Source organism: Talpa occidentalis, unplaced genomic scaffold (assembly GCF_014898055.3).
Source record: "Talpa occidentalis isolate TD23 unplaced genomic scaffold, MPIMG_talOcc4v2.1 talOcc4.3, whole genome shotgun sequence".
Taxonomy (NCBI): Eukaryota; Metazoa; Chordata; class Mammalia; order Eulipotyphla; family Talpidae; genus Talpa; species Talpa occidentalis.
Genome location: NW_023603184.1, coordinates 125,133,505 through 125,155,182, shown reverse-complemented (window position 1 = coordinate 125,155,182; position 21,678 = coordinate 125,133,505). Strand labels below are relative to the sequence as shown.

The 21,678-nt window shown below is 35.6% G+C and overlaps 1 protein-coding gene across 1 annotated transcript in view; it reads right to left on the bottom strand.

The window, feature by feature from the left end:
• Positions 1 to 4,382: 4,382 nt before the first annotated feature.
• FAM117B (family with sequence similarity 117 member B) overlaps positions 4,383 to 21,678 on the bottom strand; it is a 64,318-nt gene continuing 47,022 nt past the window's right edge. Inside the window, exons 5-8 of the mRNA XM_037523860.2 lie at positions 17,181 to 17,324; positions 14,232 to 14,457; positions 12,517 to 12,637; positions 4,383 to 8,357 (exon numbers count right to left, since the gene is read on the bottom strand). Coding sequence (XP_037379757.1) covers positions 8,036 to 8,357; positions 12,517 to 12,637; positions 14,232 to 14,457; positions 17,181 to 17,324 — 813 coding nt within the window. The 3' untranslated portion in view covers positions 4,383 to 8,035. The remainder of the gene's footprint in view (positions 8,358 to 12,516; positions 12,638 to 14,231; positions 14,458 to 17,180; positions 17,325 to 21,678) is intronic.

Below are 21,678 nucleotides of genomic sequence, written 5' to 3'. Positions count from 1 at the left end.
AGTAATGAATTTAAAACATATAGTGGCAAAGTATTTATTTATTTAAAAATTTTACTTATTTTTATGTAGAAGAACTGGGGTACAGGCTGAGGTGTAGGGGAGGGGAGAGAGGATTCACCACAGACAGAGTGGGAAGCAGAACGGGCAGATCCACTGAAATACACTGCTGAAGGGAGCAGTGGGCAAGACAGGAGAGGTCTACTGCACCATGTGGGTCAGCAACCTGGCTGGGGATCTAACTCATGCTGCAGTGTCTGGCGATAGCTTCATAATGTGAGACTTAACTCCTTGTGCTATCAGGGAGACCCAGTGGCAAGGTATTTAAATATATGAAAATAAACCTATAAAACAGGATGGGAAGAAAAATGTTCCTCAGGATGAGTTGCATCCATAAATTCAACACAAAATGTGTTCTTCCATCTTTTGAGTGCCATTTTTAAAAGGCTGAAGAGTTCAATAAAAACTGTCCTTGGTATTTAGAGTCAAGACATGATACTTTGGGCACTGGTATAAATAAACCACACAGTGGCCAGAGTAAATACAAAAAGGAGCACAGATTGCTACTAATAGGTAAGCTTTTGAAGTGCATTGTTTTAACATTAAATAAAAATATTTCCTTTTTTTTTTTCCATTTTAAAGTAATGCCGTCTCATTTATAAGTCTGGAAAATACTAAAAACTAGATGGGAAAGAAATCAACCATATCCCTACTACCCAGAAATAAATCTTACTATAGATTCTCTTATTTTTTAGGGCTTTGGTGCTCTCATGTATTAAACTATGACCCAAATGATTTCATGTTGTCTATCTAAACTGGGCATATCAAGTTGTTGAGTTTTTTTTTTTAAAGATTTATTTATTTATGCATACAAGAACTAGGGTACAGGCCAGAGGTGCAGGGGGTAAGAGGATTCACCAGAGACAGAGTGGGGAACAGAACAAGCAGACTGACTGAAATACACTGCTGAGGGGAGCAGCAGGCGAGACAGGAGAGATCTGCTGCACCATGTGGGTAGCTCCCTGGCAGGCCGGGATCAAACTGTGCTACAAAGGTTGTGGATAGCTTCACAGTGCGTGCTTAACCCCTTGTGCCACCAGGGAGACCCTCAAATTGTTGAGATTTAAAAAATTACTTTTGTAATTCTTTTCCTCAAAAAGCAAAAAAATAAAATAAAAAATGTTGATTGAAGTAATTTTCTGCATCTCTAAAAGATGTGCTCCCTAACTTAAAAGAAATTTTTCTCAAAATTCTAGTTATAATAGTAACATTAAATCTAGAGAGCTTGAGGAGTTGTCACTGACTTCCTTGGTTAGGAACTGGTGTCTGGCCAGCTTACTTTCATTTGGCCCTTTGAACCATTCTGCCAGCAGTTTAAGCAATAAAGAGGACCACAAAGAAGACTTGAATCACATAATCTACAATACTAAACACCTATATTTTATTTATTTACCATTAAAGGAGAAGCAGCAGAAAGGCTTGGTGGTTAAGTTTGAGAGTCTGTTCACAGACAGACTTTGACATTCCCCTGATACATGACCATAGATAAGTTACTTAATCTAATTCCAATGTGTTCATTAATAGTAAAATAGCAGCATCTGGCATCATAGGATTATTATAAAAATTAGGGTGAAGAGTAAAATTTAAAGGCCTGGCACTTGAAAAGAGCTATTAGCGTTACCTTATTTTTTATTATGATTTCAGCTCAACATCCTTAATGATATACTTACATTTTACAAGCTAAAAGGAATTTCATAGCACCATTTTCTAAGACCAAAAACGTTTGGCTTTCCTAAGCAATGAATAAACTTACCAACAAAACATAAAGGAGCTGATAATGAATGTCTGCCTCCCATTTTATGTTAAGCACTATTTTCCTATTTGTTAGACATTTAACTGACAGCACTATTACCAGCATTTCCATCATCACATAATTAAGAAAACTGGGATTCAAAGATGGAAATTCTTTGCCTAAGATCTCATAACCATAAACTACAGAGTCAAACTAGTGCCTAAATGGTGGCCCTAAATTCAGGTTTTCTCCTGTATCTCCTAAGGATCTCAGAAACAACTGCTGAAGGTGTATGCATTTTAGATGGATGTGTTACACTCCTGGTTTTTAACTATCAGAGCCTCCATGGTAGTTCTCCTTAAAACAATGATTTAGCATGACTAGTAATACTAGTTTATAACATCAAAGTTAGACAATATGGAGAGAAATTGAGGAAAATGCAAATTACAGAACTTTATTTTTTAAACAAAACCAGCAATATGAAGACATTCAAAAGGAGTAGAAAAACATGTCTTAAATATTCTGGTCTCATTCTATATTAAGATAGCAGACCAACCCAAAGAGAGATATATAAAAGTTGTGTCCAGAACAATAAATAGTACTTTTCAAATTGTTTTGATTACAACTCACAATAAGAAATACATATTACTTTATAACCTAGTATGCATCTCAATGTCTAGCAGAACTTTTACAGAGGAATACTACTTATGTATAAGTGTATTTATGTTTTCTATAGTTTTAATTTAAAAAATGTTGGTTGGATACACTGAATTCAAGACTCAATTAGAAAAAACAGTACCAAAGAGATACAAAAGCTATTTGTACTGTAGCATTTTCTAAGAGAGGTTTTAAATAAAGACATTTTAAAAGTATAAAGATCTTAACAAGGAAAAAACAAACTGATATTGATAAATACTGGCAGGGAACTATAAGCATTTCCCTCAGAAACACTTAAAAGTAATTTAAGGAAAAGGGTCATTATAGACCTAAAAATACTTGGGGATATATTTCATGATTATTAATCAAAGTAAAGAAAAAAAAATGGGGAAGAGAGGAACAACCAACTTGAAAACTGCTTCTATAAAGGGAGCAGTAGGGAAAAAAAAGGGAGAAAACTGTATAATTTGAGTTCTGCATATGATGCAATGTTAACTTACAATGTAATAATGTACACATTAGTTTCCCCCAAATTCTGGTTAACTTTTCTCCCAGAAATAATTTTTAGAATTTTTTACAAAGTAATTTATGACAGTTGTGGTGACTTTAATTAAAATTTGTTTTCAGGTAATTGTAAATCTACATGCAGTTGTAATAAATACAAGAGATCCCGTGTAGCCTTTAACCCACTTTTCCCCAGTGGTACATCTCGGAAAACTATACAATGATGTCATGACCAGAATATTGACAGTGATACATTCCATCACCATAAGGGTCCCTCTTGATGGCCTTTTATAGTTATATCTACTTCCTTATCTCCTTCACCCTTAAAAATTATTAATCTATTCTCCGTATTTGTAAGCTTGTCCATACACAGAATGTTCTATAAATGGTATCACACAGTATATAATTTGGGGGGATTTAATTCTCTAGAAATTCTTCCAAGTTGTTGTATCAATAAATTGTTCTTTTTATTGTTAAGTAGTATTCCATGGTATGGCTGTATCACTGTTTAAAGTTTTACCTCCTGGAAGACGTTTAGGTTGTTTCTAGGCTTTCACTATTACTAATAAAGCACTATGAACATTCATGTACAGGTTTTTGTATGTAAGCCTGCATTTCCCTGGGACATATGCTAGCAAGTACAATTGCTGGGTTGTATGATAGTTCCATGTTTAGTTTTATAAGAAACTGTAGAACTCTTTTCCAGAGTGGGTGTGACATTTTAAATTCTGACCAACAATGTGTGGATGATAAGTTTCTCCCCATCCTTGCCAACATTTGGTGTTGCCATCATTTTTATTTTAGCCATCTGACAGGCATGTAATTCTATCTCATTGTGATTTTAATTTGCATTTCTTTAATAGCTAATGTTGATGAGCATCTTTTCATGTGCTCATTTGCCATCTGTATATCTTCTTCTTTGGTGAAATGTCTCTTCATATGTGGTATTTTTTTTTTTTTTTTACTTCATTTAAAGGTGTCCCTGCTTTCTAATTGATTATCCTTCATGTTGTCTTTATCTGTTGTGTGGGTACAAACTAAACCCCTCACAGCCAAAATATTTCTTTTGCATATATAAATCACTGTTACAAAGGAAGAACACCAGAGGTTTAGCAACAGTGAAAATACAAAAAAAAAAAAAAAAAATTGATAATCGTCTACATGAACTTTAGAATGAAACTGATGCTCCAGCTCTATCTCTTAACAAACTATGAAGTATCAAATTACATAGATCCTTGATGTCCTTGCTTATATTTTAATGATTACTTGATACTTAGAATAAAGATGAGACACTAAGTTCTAGAGCAAGTGAAGTAAGCAAGAAAGTAACAATATTATAACTTTATGCAAACTCATTTTACTATCAATTTGTGAAAAATATTATAAGTTATAAATAACCATTTGTAAGTTATTTCAGATTAGAAGTGTCTGAAAAGAAATAAAATTTGTGTTGAGGCAATATTCATAAAAGTGCACAGAAAAAATTCTCAAGTACAGACTTTATTTTTAACATAAAAGTTGTTTTTTCTTGTGAGGCAACAACAAGTGTTCAGATACGAGGGAATACATAAGTACATAGTAACAATATTTATCACCATTGGAAATGCTGTTTAGGGGATAATTGTTAGAAAAACAAAAAATTTTTAAATTCCATTTTAAAAAGATTTACACAGCTTCAACAGAGACGAAAGATACGGACTTTAAAAAAACATAAATTATATTCTTCAACAGGATTGTTATAAACAAAATATTGTTCAGGGCTGCTCTGCTTATCATTAATTTAGGCAGAGTAAAACTTAAAACCTTAAAGTGCAGAGTTAAGCATTCTTAACTTTCTAATGCAAATTCAGCACTTCCACTGGTCTGTTTTTGAGACATCAAAATTCCAAGCATTAAAGGAATGAATCTTAAGTTTATAATAAATTCAGTAGTGGCAACTTTTCTTTTTATTTCCTTTAACAAAAGAAAATTTGACAATCCAGTCCTAATTTTGGACATCTAGAAAGCTAGAAATTCTGCTATCATGCCTTCTTCAGTAAAAGCCAACCTTTAAAAAGGAAAGGGAAAAAAAAAAGCCATTCTTGTTGCCAGTTTTTCCATGGTTAGTGATAGCACCTTCTAAAAGGTTGATTTGGCTTGTTATAAGAACCATTTTTTTTTTAAATGAAGACATTAGTTCAAAATAATTCTGGCATCATGCTCACCATATTAACCAAAGAAACCTAATGGGTATTTCAAAAGCATAACTATCCATAAAAGTCATGACAAGTAACAGACTTAGTCATAATCAGAAACAGTAAATTTATGTAAGTTTTATCACGACAAGGAAACAAGAGTGAAGAACAGCTTCAGATCGACAAAGTGAATAACCAGAAAACAGTTCCTTTTGCTGAAATATACAACGCTGCCCATTCCTTTCTTGTACTGCAATAAATTCCTAAATTTATTAGGAATTAAAAATGTTTAGATTTAATTCCCATTAAAGCTGTTTTAATACAATTTTTATTATTATTCTGTAGATTCTTCTACAGAATAATTACAGAAGGTAATTCTAGAAAAAAATTACTATGTGTTCCAGTATGAACAGACCCATTTGAAAAAAAAAAAAAATCAACCACCTGTAAACTAAGGTTAAATGAAAGGGCTGAATGGACCTATGGTTAATATTTTTTCAAGGCTGTGATAAAGCTCATATGCTTAAAAATTAGCCCTTTGGCACTGGCAGTTGGTTGTTTGTACCTTGTACCTCCCTCCCTCCCACCCCCAATTCTCCCAAACCTAAGAGATATGTTTAGTTGCCACACAATTCATTTACCTGCAAATTCACGTCCTCTATACAACCAAACATTAGAAGTCCACTTACAAATTTATAGTCTCAACTTTTTCTCCCATTCTGCCTTTGAATTACTTAAGGATAAATGAAACGCCACAGAAAAAGGTGAATTAAACACGTAAGAGTAAAAGGAAACACTTAAAAGTGGCATTCTGTGGGGATATAGATACATATAATAAGCGGTAAGGCAAGGAGAAGAACATAGATTTAACAGAATTCAGGCAATCCAAAAACTGAGTGTTTTCTTTTAAACTTTCTTCTTCTACCATTCACGTCAACTCACCTGATTTCAGTTTTACCTTTTTTTTCTTTCCTGTAGTTCTGACTGAGCAGTTCTCAGAATTGAAATGGTGACTTTATAAGACATAACAAAGACAGCAAAGCATCAAAGTTCTAAAAAACCAATAAACCAGAAACTGTAGACCCAAAATAACTAAATTTTTACTGATTTAGAAGCCACTAGGTACTAGGTTCAAGGAAAAGAAAGCTTGGGACAGGAAAGATACCAAAATTCATCAGTCTGACCACCTGAAACTTGACAGACTTATTCAAATGTTTGGATTTATCTAATGTCCTTAAATCTCCATTTTAAATACATCTCCATTTTAAATTTAGCAGGGCATATTTTTAAATTACTTAATGTTTTAAAGGTGCATGAGTATAAGAAATTCTTTAAGAAGACTTATTGCTACCACTAGGTTTTCTTTGATGGGATATGTCTGGACAAACTGACATATTAACCTTCTAAACTGTATCCCTTTTGTAAGTTACTTAAAAGTTTTTTTCTCCCTATAGTATATATAGGAACATCAAATTATTGCATCATAAGGTAGTATATGAAGGTCCTAGAAGGATGCTTTTTTTATCAATACTGTTTGCTGAAACTCATTTTTAAAAAGAGCTGCTCTTAATTTCACTACCACATACCTTGATGTGAAATACTGTTGTTATGTGATATTGGCAGTGATCTGTATTAGGATGAATGAGCACAAATCCAAAACTATGGGTATTTCAAAGGTTCCTGTTGTTTATGCTCCAAAACTCTTCTTAAGAAGTCTGTTTTCCCCACTGCATGGAATGTCAAAGGGAAAACTAGCAATATCTGTAGGCAACATATCTCAGTGCCAACCACCATAAAGAAAATGTCAGTAGCAAGATTCTGTGACTATAAACTGCTAGTCAATGGATTACACTCCTGGCAAACTACTGACCCTGACCAAATCTACAAGACAACAACATCACAAAAGCAAAGGAGGAAATCCATGCACAGCCATTTTAGGATCTCTTGGAACTATGATACAGTGATGATTAAAGGTAGAATGACACCTGTGGTAAAGAAGGAAGATCATGTGATAAATATTTCACATAAAACCAAAGGGGCTCCTTATTCCTAGTTAGCAATCAACACTGGGTTTCCTTTTTGGCTCACTGACTTTTCAACCAAGTTCCAATGATGAGTGAGAACATATTAAAGCACTTTCTCCAGACTATAATTTTTCTGACCACATAATGAAATGTGTATAGGAGTAGTTAAAAAAAATAAAACAAAAACAGCAGTTTTACAAATATTTCACCCAAAGCACAAACTTCTGACATCAAAAAAACATAAGCCACATAATGTACTAATATTGCTTTTTATCTCTTTATATATACTTGTTCAATGCATTTACCTATCAATTCTTGTTTGGGAGAAGAACATAGTCATGAGATTAAGATTGCTGGGAAAATGTCAACAATCCCCTTTGGTCCCAAAGCTGAGAACAGCTGAGAAAAACACTTATCTAGAAAGGGAAACAAGAAACAGAGGCCACCAAAGAATCTTTTGAACATCCTGTTGGCTATGTTTCAGAAAATGTAACATTGGTATTATAAAATAGTCATTTTCATATAAAAGATGGTTCTTGCAGCATCATCCATGTGTCTCTTCAGGAATCATGTTTGCAGGGATCTGGTTTTGTTTGTACGAAGTTTAATTTGAAAACAAAACCAAAATGACATTGGCCCTCCAAAAGTAAAGAATGAGACCTTCCTTGTTTCAATCAGTGCTTAAAGAAAAAGCAGGCTAAGCACTGAGGGCTGGCCTTCATGAGTGAGCAGAACCGTCAGAGGGACTTTTTTTCCAAAAGCCGCACTTCGACACTGTGGAAAGCTGGAGCACATTACAGCCAACTGGGAGTGCATGATGCTGTCATAGTCAAGTCATCTGAGGAGGTTCTCAGTTTCCCAAAACAATGGCCACATAACACAGGTACCTATCCTTCAGCTTCTTCGATTGGTTCCGGCGGTGGGAGCAGAGAGGCTGATGGCATGACTGTACTCGTTCCTCGAGAGATCCGGTCTTGCTGCTCTGTGTTTGTGGAGAGGGAAGCCACAGCGATAGGCTGCAGCAGGGTGGTAGCCATGCCAGTGGTGACTGTCAGACTGTGGCCAGAGCCCTTGAGGGTTAAATCTGGTGTGGGAAGGAGTGGCTTGAGGATACTGACGAGGCAGAAAGCAGAGCCACTTTTGGGAATGAAATTCACCTTATTTTTGTCAGGACAGTAAAAGGCTGGGATTTCATGAAGTTGTTTTGGCCTGGATAGAGAATAGACAACCCAACACTTATAAGTCATAGGACACTGGAAATAAGCTCTTTTATTTTTTAAAAAACCGATAACATACAGATACAAAAATGGGATACAAAACTCACACTATGCCAAAGCTTCAAATGCCATTGGCCAAAGTGGAAAGAGACACATGATATAAAATATGTATCTTAGAATGCCACGGGATATCATTCATCCTTGCTGCTTTCAGTTCCCTGCATGTACCACACAGGTTGCTCAGGCTGACCACAACAAACCTCATTCAATGAAATCAGTATTTCACTGAAGATCTAAGATAGTCAATATGTAAATTCATCAAACAAAAGCAACTCTGGATGTTTAAAGACAAAAGTAATTCCTCTATCATGATTTTTTTCCAGTCTAGTATTTTGAAGGAAGAAGGCAAGGAAAATTAATGACATACAATATCCATTTTTTGCTAAGATCCATCATTTTATGACTAAACTTTAATAGGCATAAGTTTTCAATTGCTCCTAAAAATTTCTTTGAAACAGTTCTTTGAATTAACCATGATAGTTTCCTGAGTAAATATAAATGTGAAATCAAAATAAAACTAATGGTAGTCCTTTCAAAGATTTTACTGAAGTCAAATCTTTTCCAATCCCCGAGGTGTCCTGAAAATTAACACAAGTAGCTGGGAAAAGATGGTGTTAATGGTATTCTATGAAAAGAAAATTATTAAAGCAAGTGAACAAACAATATAGACACATATAAAAGACTGATGGTTACCCAAGGGGAAGGAGATTGGGGGCTGGGTGAAATGTAGAAGGAGTCAAATGTATGATGACAGATGGAAACGTAACTTCCAGTGGTGATCCTGATGTAGTCAGTATACACAGATACTGAATTATACTGCCATAATTTATTTTATGTAATTAACCAATGTTACTAAAATTAAAATTTAAGAAATACTTAAAAACTTGTTAAAATAACATGAAAGTACCACAAATTAAATAAGGTGAGAAAATAAATAAAATTCAGGTGGAAAGGTGATACGACCATATGATAAAAGTACAGTTCTCATTTCTCCTAATTAAAAAAAAAACATTTAGAATGCCATGTCCGCACTGGATTCTGGGGATCCAAAGATGAAACATCTATACAGAGGCAGACTAATATGTAGTTCTTAGTAGGTGGGAAGTACTGGGTACAGAATTGTATTTCAACATAGTTAGCCTTTGTAATAATAGTGTTTTATGCATTTGAAAATATTATTTGGATAAATTGTGGATTCCTTCAAACCATCCATAAGCTTTACCAGAGTTATTAAAGATAACTTTCTGAAAAAATGGATGAACAGGCCGTATAATTATTTTAAGCTTCTTCAAACTGATGCACGGAATTCCTTGGTATCTTTTTAAAAGGACATGCTTACATAACTTTTTCTTTTTAAATTCAGGCATAAGTTATTAGTAAAGAAAATGGCTGTTCCAAGTTACTAATAATGGGAAGGTGGAAGGGAGGGAGGAAGGAAAAAATAAAGCCATCTCATATTTAAAAATATCTCTGTATTGCAGAGAGGAAATAATACTTAGAAATTTAAAATAATTAAGGCCAAAGAATTGACTAGTTGTCTGATCAAGAAACATCATACTTAATTTCATTAAAAAGAACTTACTACTAAATGCAGATGGTGTGGCTATGGTATGTGCTATATCAAAAAGTACAACTGGACCTCCCTGGTGGCACAGGCGGTTGGGACACAACCTATGAGGCTGTCCGCAGCCACTGCATCACGAGTTCGAGCCCCAGCCGGCCAGGGAGCAACCTGCATGGCACAGCAGACCCCTCCTGTCTTGCCCGCTGCTCCCCTCAGCAGTGTACTTCAGTCAGTCTGCCTGTTCTGCTCCCTACTCTGTCTCTGGTGAATCCTCTCACCCCCGACACCTCTGGCCAATACTCCAGCTCTTGTATGCATAAATAAATCTTTTAAAAAACAAAAAAACAAAAAGAAGTGCAACTTATTAAAAAAACCTGGCAACTACAAATGTCGGCTAGGATGTGGAGAAAAAGGAACTCTCCTACACTGCTGGTGGGAGTGCAAAATGGTCCAGCCACTATGGAAAGATGTGTGGAGGGTTCTCAAACTACTAAAAATGGCGCTACCATGTGACCCAGCAATTCCACTCCTGGGAATCTACCCAAAGAACACAAAAACATTAACTCAAAAGGATACCTGCACCCCTATGTTTATTGCAGCACTGTTTACAATAGGTAAGATAGGGAAACAACCCAAATGCCCAAAAGCAGATAACTGGATCCAGAAGATCCAGCAACATGGATGGAACTAGAAGAAATAAGTCAGAAAGAAAAAGAAAAATATCGGATGGTTTCATTTATACGAGGAATACAGGGGGACCAAATAAAGGATCAGGAAAAAGAAATTAATAATAGTAACAATAATAAATAAAAAACCTAAAGTAATAGGAAACTATAAATCAGAGATATTCTGCAGGGGAGAGGGAGGAAGCAAAACAGGTGAATTGGTGGTTGGAATTTTACAGGGACTATACCTGAGAGGAGAAAGCAAACATTGTACAAACTGAACAATTATGTAAAATAAATATAAAATAAAGGAAAAAAATGCAAAACCTGCTTCTGCCCTTTCTGTGCCCAAATCCTTTTTTTTTTCAGGTAAATAAACATTGTTTTATAGAAACCAGAGATTACCCCAGCCAACTCTAATTCCCAGGTTCATGTCAGAGTTAACTTTAACTTACCTTTAAGCCAAAAGTTCAGAATTAGAGAATAATATTCTTTAAAGAATGAGTACGCAAGCTAAAATTTTAAGTAGGACTAATAATCTAACCTTATTTTAATGCTAGTGGGTCCAGTGGGTTTTCCTAGAATTCTGATATAGCTAAGGCAAAAAAGGACTAATTTTTTTAGACTTTGAGTAACTTGTTTTGTTGATAGGTTAAAATTGCTTCCAAGAAATCCACTCATGTTGTAGTAATTCATTTGTTTTGGAACTTTACTAAAATATATTTAGAGTTTTTGTGTTCTCTACTATCCTTTATATCCATAAAATCTGTAATAACTATCTATGTACATTTAGAAAATAGGTTTACCTACTAAAAACAGATATGCCATAGAATATGTTAGAAGGGACACCACAAAGAGGACTGAAAGGATCCCATACTTCAAATGATTCCAGGATGTTTATGACAGAAGAAAAAGACAAATTCTTTGAGCTGGACAAGCTGAACAACCTCCATGATGTTTTAGGTTTCGTAGAGAGAAAAACCAGAAGGGTGGCCCTTAGGCTTACAGTGATAGTGCGACTGGAAGGTGGGGTCTAAGCATCCCCAAATGATGTTCATCACCTAATTTGCTCAGTCTCACACACACCTCCAACCCTGCAACCACCCCTTATAAAGCAAGAAGCCACAGTCACTGAAAACGTAGGGCTGCAATACTTTCTGAGCAAATTTTGAGTCTACACATGGAGTACTTGACTGGAGTATCAGCCAACAGAAGTATAGATCATGTGTCAAGGGCACCAGACACTGTTAGTTTAAAATTCTTCTTGCCTTACCTCCATCATAGTAATATGATTCTAAGTAGTAGTAAAATTCTGTTTTCTGAATTATCAGACAAGATATTTTTCAAAACTGCTTAAAGAACGAGAGACCTAAAGTAGACCAAAAAATTGAAGGAAATCTGATAGGTAAGATCCATGGTCTACCCTGACTATATATTCTGTTCTGCTAAATGCAATGTGTGATTTTGATTGTATATACATTTAAAATAATGGCCAAAAAAAATAAATAAATAAAATAAAATAATGGCCACAGAAGATACATTGGGGACAACTGAGGAAATGTAACTGGATATTAGTGATATTAAGCATTACTATTAATTTTCTTTGGTGTGATAATGGTATTGTGGTTATGTAGGAGAACGGTGGTTACTTTTAGGAAATGAATATTAAACTATTTAAGGTTAAGTGTCATGATGTCTGCAAGTTACTTTCAGACAGTTCAGCAAAAACTAACAGCTCCAACATACAGACAAAGCAAATATTGGAAAATGTAACAACTCCATATCTAGGTGATGGATATTCTTCAACTTATCTGAAAATTCTCATAATAAAAGTTATTATTACGAAGAGAGCGGATACTTACGAGCATTCCTCAAAGACTTTGACTCTTTCACAGCCCTCAGGAGGTTCCCTTTTGAACATGTAACTGTTGTTGGGTTTTGGTGAGGTTGCATATTTAGGCAAAGGAGAGTTGTTCCCATTCTCTGCAATAAATGGTATGCCGGGTTACTAAAACTACTACTACATAAATGCACATTCATCCTGTATTTAATTGTTCTTGGTCTTTCCCACACCAAGAACTACTTGAGGGAAGGTGAAGAGTTTTATTCATCAATATCACCCCAGTATCTAACACAAATCCTGGTAAAGAAGAGATAATTAACTTTTATTAAATAAATGTATAAACAGAAGATTTTTACTTATTTTCCACTGAAAATTACCATGGCCTAAGACGTATAACTTAACCCTCAGTACTGAACACTGGTCAACCTCCCTGCTTTATTTCTATTTAACCACAGCAAGGGGACACAAATGTCACTATCATTCTTCCCAGTACAAGTAAATGAAGTGCTTCTTTATTATTAGCTTATTACTCTTGATCTGTCCTTCAGAATTTCTCAATTTGATTTCTCTGCTCCTCTGGTTAAAATCTTGACTCAGGTTAGTCAGTGATATGCACATTGTACCCTGAAGACTTCTTTTTTGCTTGTGAACTTCTCCATACCTAAGAGATCCTTCTCTGTTCAATTCTCACAATTTCCTTCAAAGTCTGACTCAAAGTTTTTGAAATCTTGCCTATCAAAGGGAATACTTCTTTACTAAGGTAACCAGTCACCAGTCTCTCAAAGTCAAAAACTGCAGGGGGCAAAAATTTATGGAGTATTGAAAGTATGGGAAATCAAAGGGAAGATTTTAATGGCCATGGAGAATTGTTTTTGTTTTTTATTTTACTCAGAACTAAGTACCAAGAGCTGTGCTATCCCTTTATTTCTCATAGTAAATGTAAAAAGTAGCTAATTACATAGATGCTGAGCAAGAAACTGTGTTGTTTATATTGCTGTGATATAGATAGATGAAAGTTCATATTTGTTTTTAAAAAATATTACTAATTAATATATATTTTTAAAGATTTATTTATTTATTTATACAAGCACTGGGTACAGTCAGAAGCGCGGGAGGGTGAGAGAATTCACCAGAGCCAGAGCAGGGAGCAGAACAGGCAGAAGGACCGAAGTACACTGCTGAGGGGAGCAGCGGGTGGCAGGAGAGGTCTGAACGCCATGTGGGACCCTCGCCCGGTGGCTGGGGATAGAACTGGCACTGCAGAGGCTGCAGGCAGCTTCGCAACCCAGCTCTCAACCGCTGCGCCACTGGGGAGGCCCTACTAATTAATATTCATGTGACTTATGTCTCCAAGTTATTTGTTAAATTGCATATGCATATGTAGTTTAATACCATAAATGGCTCGCCAACCTTTCGTTACAGGTTTGCATTGAATACTCACTTTACATTGATATAAATCAGTTTAGTTCTTGTAAGAAATATCAAAAACAATTTCACTAACTAAAAGCACTAACTTGAAGGTTTCACATTTAACTTAAAAATAGCAATACAGTAAAAACATGATTACTAAGAGAGAACAAGGATTCTTTTTTATACTAAAAAAGAATACTTCTCATTAATAAGGAAACTGTATAAACAAGTGAAAAATAGGAAGAAAAAAAGAACAAATAAAAATCCATAAACCACCCAAACAGACCATCACCTGGGTATGGTAACAATCCCTCTGCATTATACCTTTATCCCTGGGGTCAACAAGCAGGTCATCAGCCGAGCAAGGGCTCTCCTCACTACCTTCATTGGAGATGGTGAGGAACGATGTGGGGGACACAGACTGAGAGCGGCTGCTATTGTTGCTTCCCCTATCTGCCCCGCCAGGGGTCTGGGTGTCGATGCTGCGTGTGCTGCTACTTCTTTGTACAAGAGGGGGAGGTGCACGATGGCCATCTGGAATATCTTGTGGCTGTACAAAATTCAAAAATGTGTGTATTTATCATGTGTGATTTTGAAACTCACCCAGAAAAGCACCCAACATCAACCTTGTTGTCCCCAAAGACACATAAATCAAAAACTCCCTACTCATTAAGCCTAAGGAAAAAGAAGCTTGCCCTGTGTTGCTCCATTAGTGACACCCTGTCTAAACTTACTCCCCTGCTACACACTAAGCAGTGTAAATGAAGATTTTGATTTTCCAGGGTCAGACATATCGCAGGTGGCTAATGCTTACTGAATGATGAATTGTGCTGAATTACTGAATTACAACGATGAATTAGAATGAATTGTGCTAAATATTAATTATTTTTAAGAGCAAAAAGAAGGGTCATGATAAAAGAAGCAAAATCTAGATTTACCACTAAGCTGTTTATCAGAAGAAAAGTTTAACCACTGTGTGAACTAATGATATTTGATGACAGGCCCCATTACCATTTTTTCTGCATACTTCCACCTGAAAGACTTTTTTAAAGGAAACCTTCCTAAATGAGAAAAAGTTAATGCAGCAGTGCTAATTACATGGGGCAATCAAAGAGAACATTTATATTTAGGTTTGTGTGCCGTATTTATTAGCAGAGAAACCAGTTCCTGTATATCTTTGGTTCATTTATCTTTAGTACATCTAGGAAAGTTTCTACCCATAATGCAATCTGAAGAAGAGGGTATGGGGAGTTGTATTTTCCTTAAGTTAAACCAACCATTAATCTTAAGGAGAGTTTCCTGAGCATCAGTTAACTACTACTTAAAACTCTACAATTCCTCTCTCCCTGATGAATGAAAACTTGAATATACACTATGACACATTTTTCTTTCTGTGTATGACATGTGAATCTTTTTTTTTCCTTTATTGAGGTAGTACTAGTTTACAACACTATATTATTTAGGAGAATAGGTACATATGAATCATTCTTTTTTTTAATTGAGGCAGCTTTCTTTTTAGTGGGTTTTTTTTTAAGATTTTTTTTTAATTTATTTATTTTTATACAAGAGCTGGGGTACAGGCCATTGGCACGGGAGGGTGAGAGGATTCACCAGAGACAGAGCAGGAATCAGAACAGGCAGACGACAGAAATACACTGCTGAGGGGAGCAGCAGGCCCAACATGAGACGTCTACCTCACCATGTGGGATTCTCACCGGCCAGCCAGGATCAAACCCACACTACAGAGGCTGCAGACAGCTTCACAGCGTGACGTTCAACCCGCTACACCACTGGGGAGGCCCTAAAGATTTATTTTTATTTTTTTATGCATACAAGAACTGGGGTGTAGGTCAGAGGTGCGGGGGGTGAGAGAATTAACCAGAGACAGAGCAGGAAGCTGACCAGGCAGATGTACTGAAATACACTGCTGAGGGGAGCAGTGGGCGAGACAGGAGAGGTCTACTGAGCCATGTGGGTTAGCTCCCTGACCAAGGATTGAACTCATACAGCAGTGGCTGGGAATAGCTTGACAGAGCTGAGACTTATCCCCTACACCACCAGGGAGGCCCCATACCAATCATTTTTATCTGTTTGATAGTTAGTAGAAAGGTTATCAACCAACCAGTAACTAACAATTAAGAGACAGGTATAGATTTAGCCTTAGAAAATAATCAATGTCACAGCCTTCCCTCTAAAATTGTAAGCTAACTTTTTTTGTTAAATGGAGTTACAGTAAACAAAAAGTATATCATCTGACTAGTATTTTTCAATATACAATAGTTACAAAAAAAATAGTTTCTGTTCAAGGGTCCAAATTTAAGTCACACCATTTGTCACTATGAGATGCAAAGAAATGAATATTTTTTATTCACTTGCCAAGATGAAAGTCTTTCAAAAGAGGTAAAATTTCACTCTCTCAATAAGGAAGAAAGAAACCTAAGTAAATAAAGAAAATTGGAAACTTTCAATAATTGGAAGAGTTTGTGTGTGAGGATGATTTTTTTTTTTCCTTTCTTGCCTTAACCTTTATTCTGCTTTTGATACAATCAGCCATCTGTTTCAACAATCCATTCCCAAATTACATTGCTGAAGTTTTCTGCTACAATGTTGTGATCTAGGCAAATATATAATAACTATGACTTTATTCTAAACATGCCTTTCTTTCTATCCTCTGACTTTATTCATTTTGTTATTTTTGTTTTTTTTTTTAAATAATAAATTTTATTTTTATATTCCCCATACAATTGCAACCCCCCCATTTTGACCCCAATCCCTCCCCTCCCATCCCCCACCCCCCAAAAAGTGTCTCTGGTTCATAGTTTGTTGATTTTGATTTTCACTTTCTTATAGTTATTCATTTTCCTGGTCCCTTATTTAAGTTTTCTAGATTCCTGCTATGAGTGAGACCATCCGGTATTTTTCTTTTTCTTTCTGGCTTATTTCGCTGAGCATGATCCCTTCCAGCGCCATCCATATTGCTGCAAATTGCATGTGTTTATCTTTTTTGAATGCTGAGTAATATTCCATGGTGTATATGTACCACATCTTCTTGATCCAGTCATCTATTTTTGGGCATTTGGGCTGTTTCCAAAGCTTAGCTATTGTAAACAGTGCTGCTATAAACATAGGGGTGCAGGTGTTCTTTGGAATTGATGTCTGTGTCCTTTGGGTAAATACCCAGGAGTGGAATTGCTGGATCATATGGAAGCTCTATGTTTATTAGGTCCAGAAATCTCCTGTGTGAGGATGATTTTAAGAGACAAGATTACTTACTATAAGTTGTTCTTCCTTTTCCCCAGTCTCCTTAATTATTATCTCAATCTCCTGATTCAATCCTTCCACACTATTCCGGAACCGAGAACCTGTTGATTTGGTGATAGGAATTACTGGAATAAGTGCACTCTTTGGAACAGGAGCCTTAAGAAAAAATGGAGAATGAAGAAAAGAAGTTTAACATTATCTCTTAATTCTAATTCTCTAGATTGAAGCATTTTTCTATCCAGTTGACATGAGTAATTTAAAAATAAATCATTCATAGGCCTCACAAAAAGTATGAGTAACCAAATCAACTCCTTGGTATAGATAAAATGCAATTTAAGGCTAAATCCCCAGAGAATCATGGCAGATTTTTACAAGTTAATTAACATCTATGCAGAACTAGAAAGAGATAGGGATAACAGAAAATACTAAAAGAATGTTAATCTCAGATATTCTTTTATTTATTTTTATGACTGTAATGGAGTTCAGATTTTAGAAAATAACTTTAAAGTTCCCCAGTGTCACAATTACTTATATTCCAGAAAAGTAACAACCCCCAGTGATTTATCAGAATAGAAAGAAAAGAAAAATATTTTCATAGGAAAAACAAAATCAGTTCCAACATCTATATATAGTAGAGGTACTAATAAGAAGTGACAATAACTAACTTGTTAAATCTAATTATACTTTCATTACTATGATTTAAAATTTTTTGGTTCAGAAAGAAAATTACGTAATTTTTTATCATTCATCTTTACCATATTACTATTTCCTTTTCTTATTTTTTCAAAGCCTAGCTCTAGCTTTAATACATTTTTTTCCATTGGCACAGTATTACTTTTGAAGAGAAGTAATTGATTATATAAATATATGATATGATTTGGTTTCCTGTGACAAAATAGACAAAATAAAATGAAACAAAAATTACACAGAGTTATCTGCCAAAGTTAATAGCAAAAATGTGTCAGAGGATCATCTTATGTATTATCCTGCTCTCTGCTAAAGGAATGTGGTTAAACCCATCCTTCACTTAGGGAGGTTTCTTTGAAAAGCCTCTTTCAGGGGAAGGTGGGCAAGGTGACAAAGGATTCTAATTAATTATCATTAGTTTGAGTCAATAGATAACCTTGTCATCGATGTGGAACTAAGTGTTAAAACTGTTTTCTCCTCTCTTCTTTTATTCCGCTCACCTTATAATTAAAGCAAAAAGCATGAAATTTTTGAGGAAAACACCAAGAGGGTTTCATTCTGAGTGCTTAGGCACCACTTCTTCATTGCTTAGTTATTGTTAGGCCTGAATCTCACTTTCCTTATTTAACAGGGGAACACAGCACTTCTTCAGAGAATGTCTGGTCTACAGTTGATGGATAATTAGAAAACAGTAACTATAATTCTTACTTTGTATTTTTTATCCTGTATATTTTATTCTTGCAATAATCTTTTATTGTCTTTTCACTATTTTTTTCAAGTATTATTTATTTTCATCTATGTGTGGTGTCTTAACAATTTTTCTCCTTCTTAAACTCTCTGATCCCCAGTCTTCTCCCCATACCGCCACCAAGCTTCTCATAATATTTACTCCATTTTCACTTCCATCCTTATTTCTGTCTGCTCTTCTAGTTTCAGGATCCACCAGCAAAAGCAGGAATTAAAAAAAAAAAAAGTCTAAGTATAAATATGCTCTGAGCATTTTACAGAGAATATTAAAAAGTTGAAATCTACACCCTTGTGTCGTTTCGTACAGCGTAAGTGTAAATCTTTGCGGCACTGATATACCATTTCCAAATTTCATTTTTTTATTTTCACTATTTAAAAAAAGGCTATGAACATCCTTGTAGATAAATATTTGCCACATGCGTAAATTTTTCTTTAAGATAAAATCTTGAGGCAGAGGAATTGGCTTAAAATGTAGGAAACAGGGCCTCCCTGGTGGCGCAGCGGTTGAGCGCTGGGTTGCGAAGCTGCCCGCAGCCTCTGCAGCGCTGGTTCGATCCCCGGCTGCTCCCCGGCCACCGGAGGAGGGTCCCACATGGCGCGCAGACCCCTCTCCTGCTCCCGGCTCTGGCTCTGGTGGATTCTCTCACTCTCCCGCACTTCTGACTGTACCCAGTGCTTGTACAAATAAATAAATAAATAAATAAATAAATAAATAAATAAATAAATAAATTTAAAATAAAAAAAAAAAATGTAGGAAACATTTTCAAGAGTTTGTCATTCACAATGCCAAAGTGAACAGTAAACTATTTTTACTCCTTTACATTCTATCTGCACTCATGTATAATATATATTTTACAAAACTTTCACCATTGGATTTATTCCTTTCTTAACCTTTACTTCATAGATAAAAATGCATTAATATTTGAATTTATATATGTTGACCACAAGTGAAAGAGAGTTTTTAAAATGATTATCAGTAATTTGTCCATTTGGAGAGAAGTAATATTTGCAATTTTCTTGATTGAGAAGAGCACTACATAGTGGTTATAGACTCTTCATCCTATAAATTGAAAATGTATTTTTATTCTCAAATCATGAGTAATTTGCACATTTTTCTTTGAATGAAGTGTGCATTCACTTCATTTTAGGTTTTAAGAGTTCCTTATACAATTAGATCACAAGTAAATGAAAACAATGGGAATTCTTGCCTTGTCCCTGATTTTAGTGGAAATGTCTCTAGGGCATCCCATTAAATAATAATGGCTCTATGATATCAATTAGTGAAAGTGAAGAGTTGTGTGTATAAAGTTATATTAAGAAAGTACTTCTTAGGGCCTCCCTGGTGGTGCAAGGAGTTAGGATGCAACCTATGAGGCCGCAGCCACTGCAGCACGAGTTCGATCCCTGGTCAGGGAGCTACCCACATGGTATGCAGCAGACTCTTCTGACTTGCCCGCTGCTCCCCTCAGCAGTGTATTTCAGTCAATCTGCCTGTTTTGTTCCCCACTCTGTCTCTGGTGAATCCTTTCACCCTCCACACCTCTGGCCCGTACCCCAGTTCTTGTATGCATAAATAGATCTTTAAAAAAAAAAAAGAAAATACTTCTTAAAGTCTTATATTCTTGTGTATATTTAATATGAGTGCTAAATTTTGTCACAGGGCTTTTAACATTAATGTACATAAGCATATGATATTTTTTCTCTAAGAAAATTTTAAAGCAAGGATAGCCAAATGATCTCCTTGGCCATTAAATGATCTAGCTGTAAGTACTATAATGTCCCATGAAGCTTCCCCAATATGGACAAGTTACAAACAGAATGCATGGCAATAAAATATTATGGTTTGGCTTTACAGGTACAAACCAGTTAAAAGTTAGATAACAGGTGCATAAAAATAACTATTTTAGATGTATAATAGTTGAAATAACGTATTTCTTTCCTGTAATTAGATTATCAGTAAGTATGCAAAAAAATGACATATTAAATTTTGCTCCTTGAGCTATAAAATGAGTACAAATATACTGCTGTATATCAACTATAAATGCCCCCAAATATTGAAAATAGTGATCTCCAGACAGTGAAACTATATTGTTTCTTCATTTTTCACCTTTAATTTTAATTTCTCAAGTTCTCTATGAATATTTTTCTATCCTTTGATAATCAGGAAAAAAAGTTACTTGGAAAGGCATTTATTTAAGTAGTTGGTGTCTTTTTTTTCTCGATAAATTTCCCATTTCTCTTAAAGAGTTCCCATACTTCACTACAAGTTATGAAAGGAAAAACAATTTGGACCATGATAGATGTTGTTCCAATTCATATCTGAAAGTTCTGTTTTTTTGGAATATTTTGGACATGACAGCAAAAGTAATCTCCATAAAAGACAAAAAAGAGGGAATGATGTCACCAAGATGGTAACAAAGATCATTCCTGACCTTAGCCCTGCTCAATAAGATGACAAACTAGCAACTATGCATAGACAAAATACCATTGTGAAAATACCAAAACCCAGACAATTCCCTGGACAATAGAGACTGAGAAGGATTGCCCAGGCAGGGAGCCAAATCAATGACAATCCAATTATGGAGCACAGCATGTGATCCTAACTGACCAAAGAGCTTGGAGAGTGATCCCAAGTTCCACTGGCCTAGTCTCCAGCGCCACACCAACTATGTAGTATACAGTACGAGTCCCAGACTGACCAGAGAGCTTGGTCAGTAATCTTGCCCAGCAGTAGAGAACAGCTAACAAATGGCCTGATTGCCTGTGATACTGCCCATCTTCCACACACCCTGTTGCTCTGCTTAATCACACAGCACACAGTCTGAGTCTCAGTCTGACCCTGAAGCTTAGTTTGTGGCCCCGCCTAAAGGCAGTCTCCACTTCAGCATTAAGGTTAGTGGAGTATCAACAGCCTAGCCAGCTGCCTATCTTTTAGACATCCTATCCTTCAATTCTTCCATCTATTGTTATAAAACCAGTACTTTCCCTCACTTCCCACAGCTACCCCGCACCTGTTCATGTTTTTACAGAACTGGTGATAACAAGATGGAACAAGACAAAAAGCAAACAGTAAAGG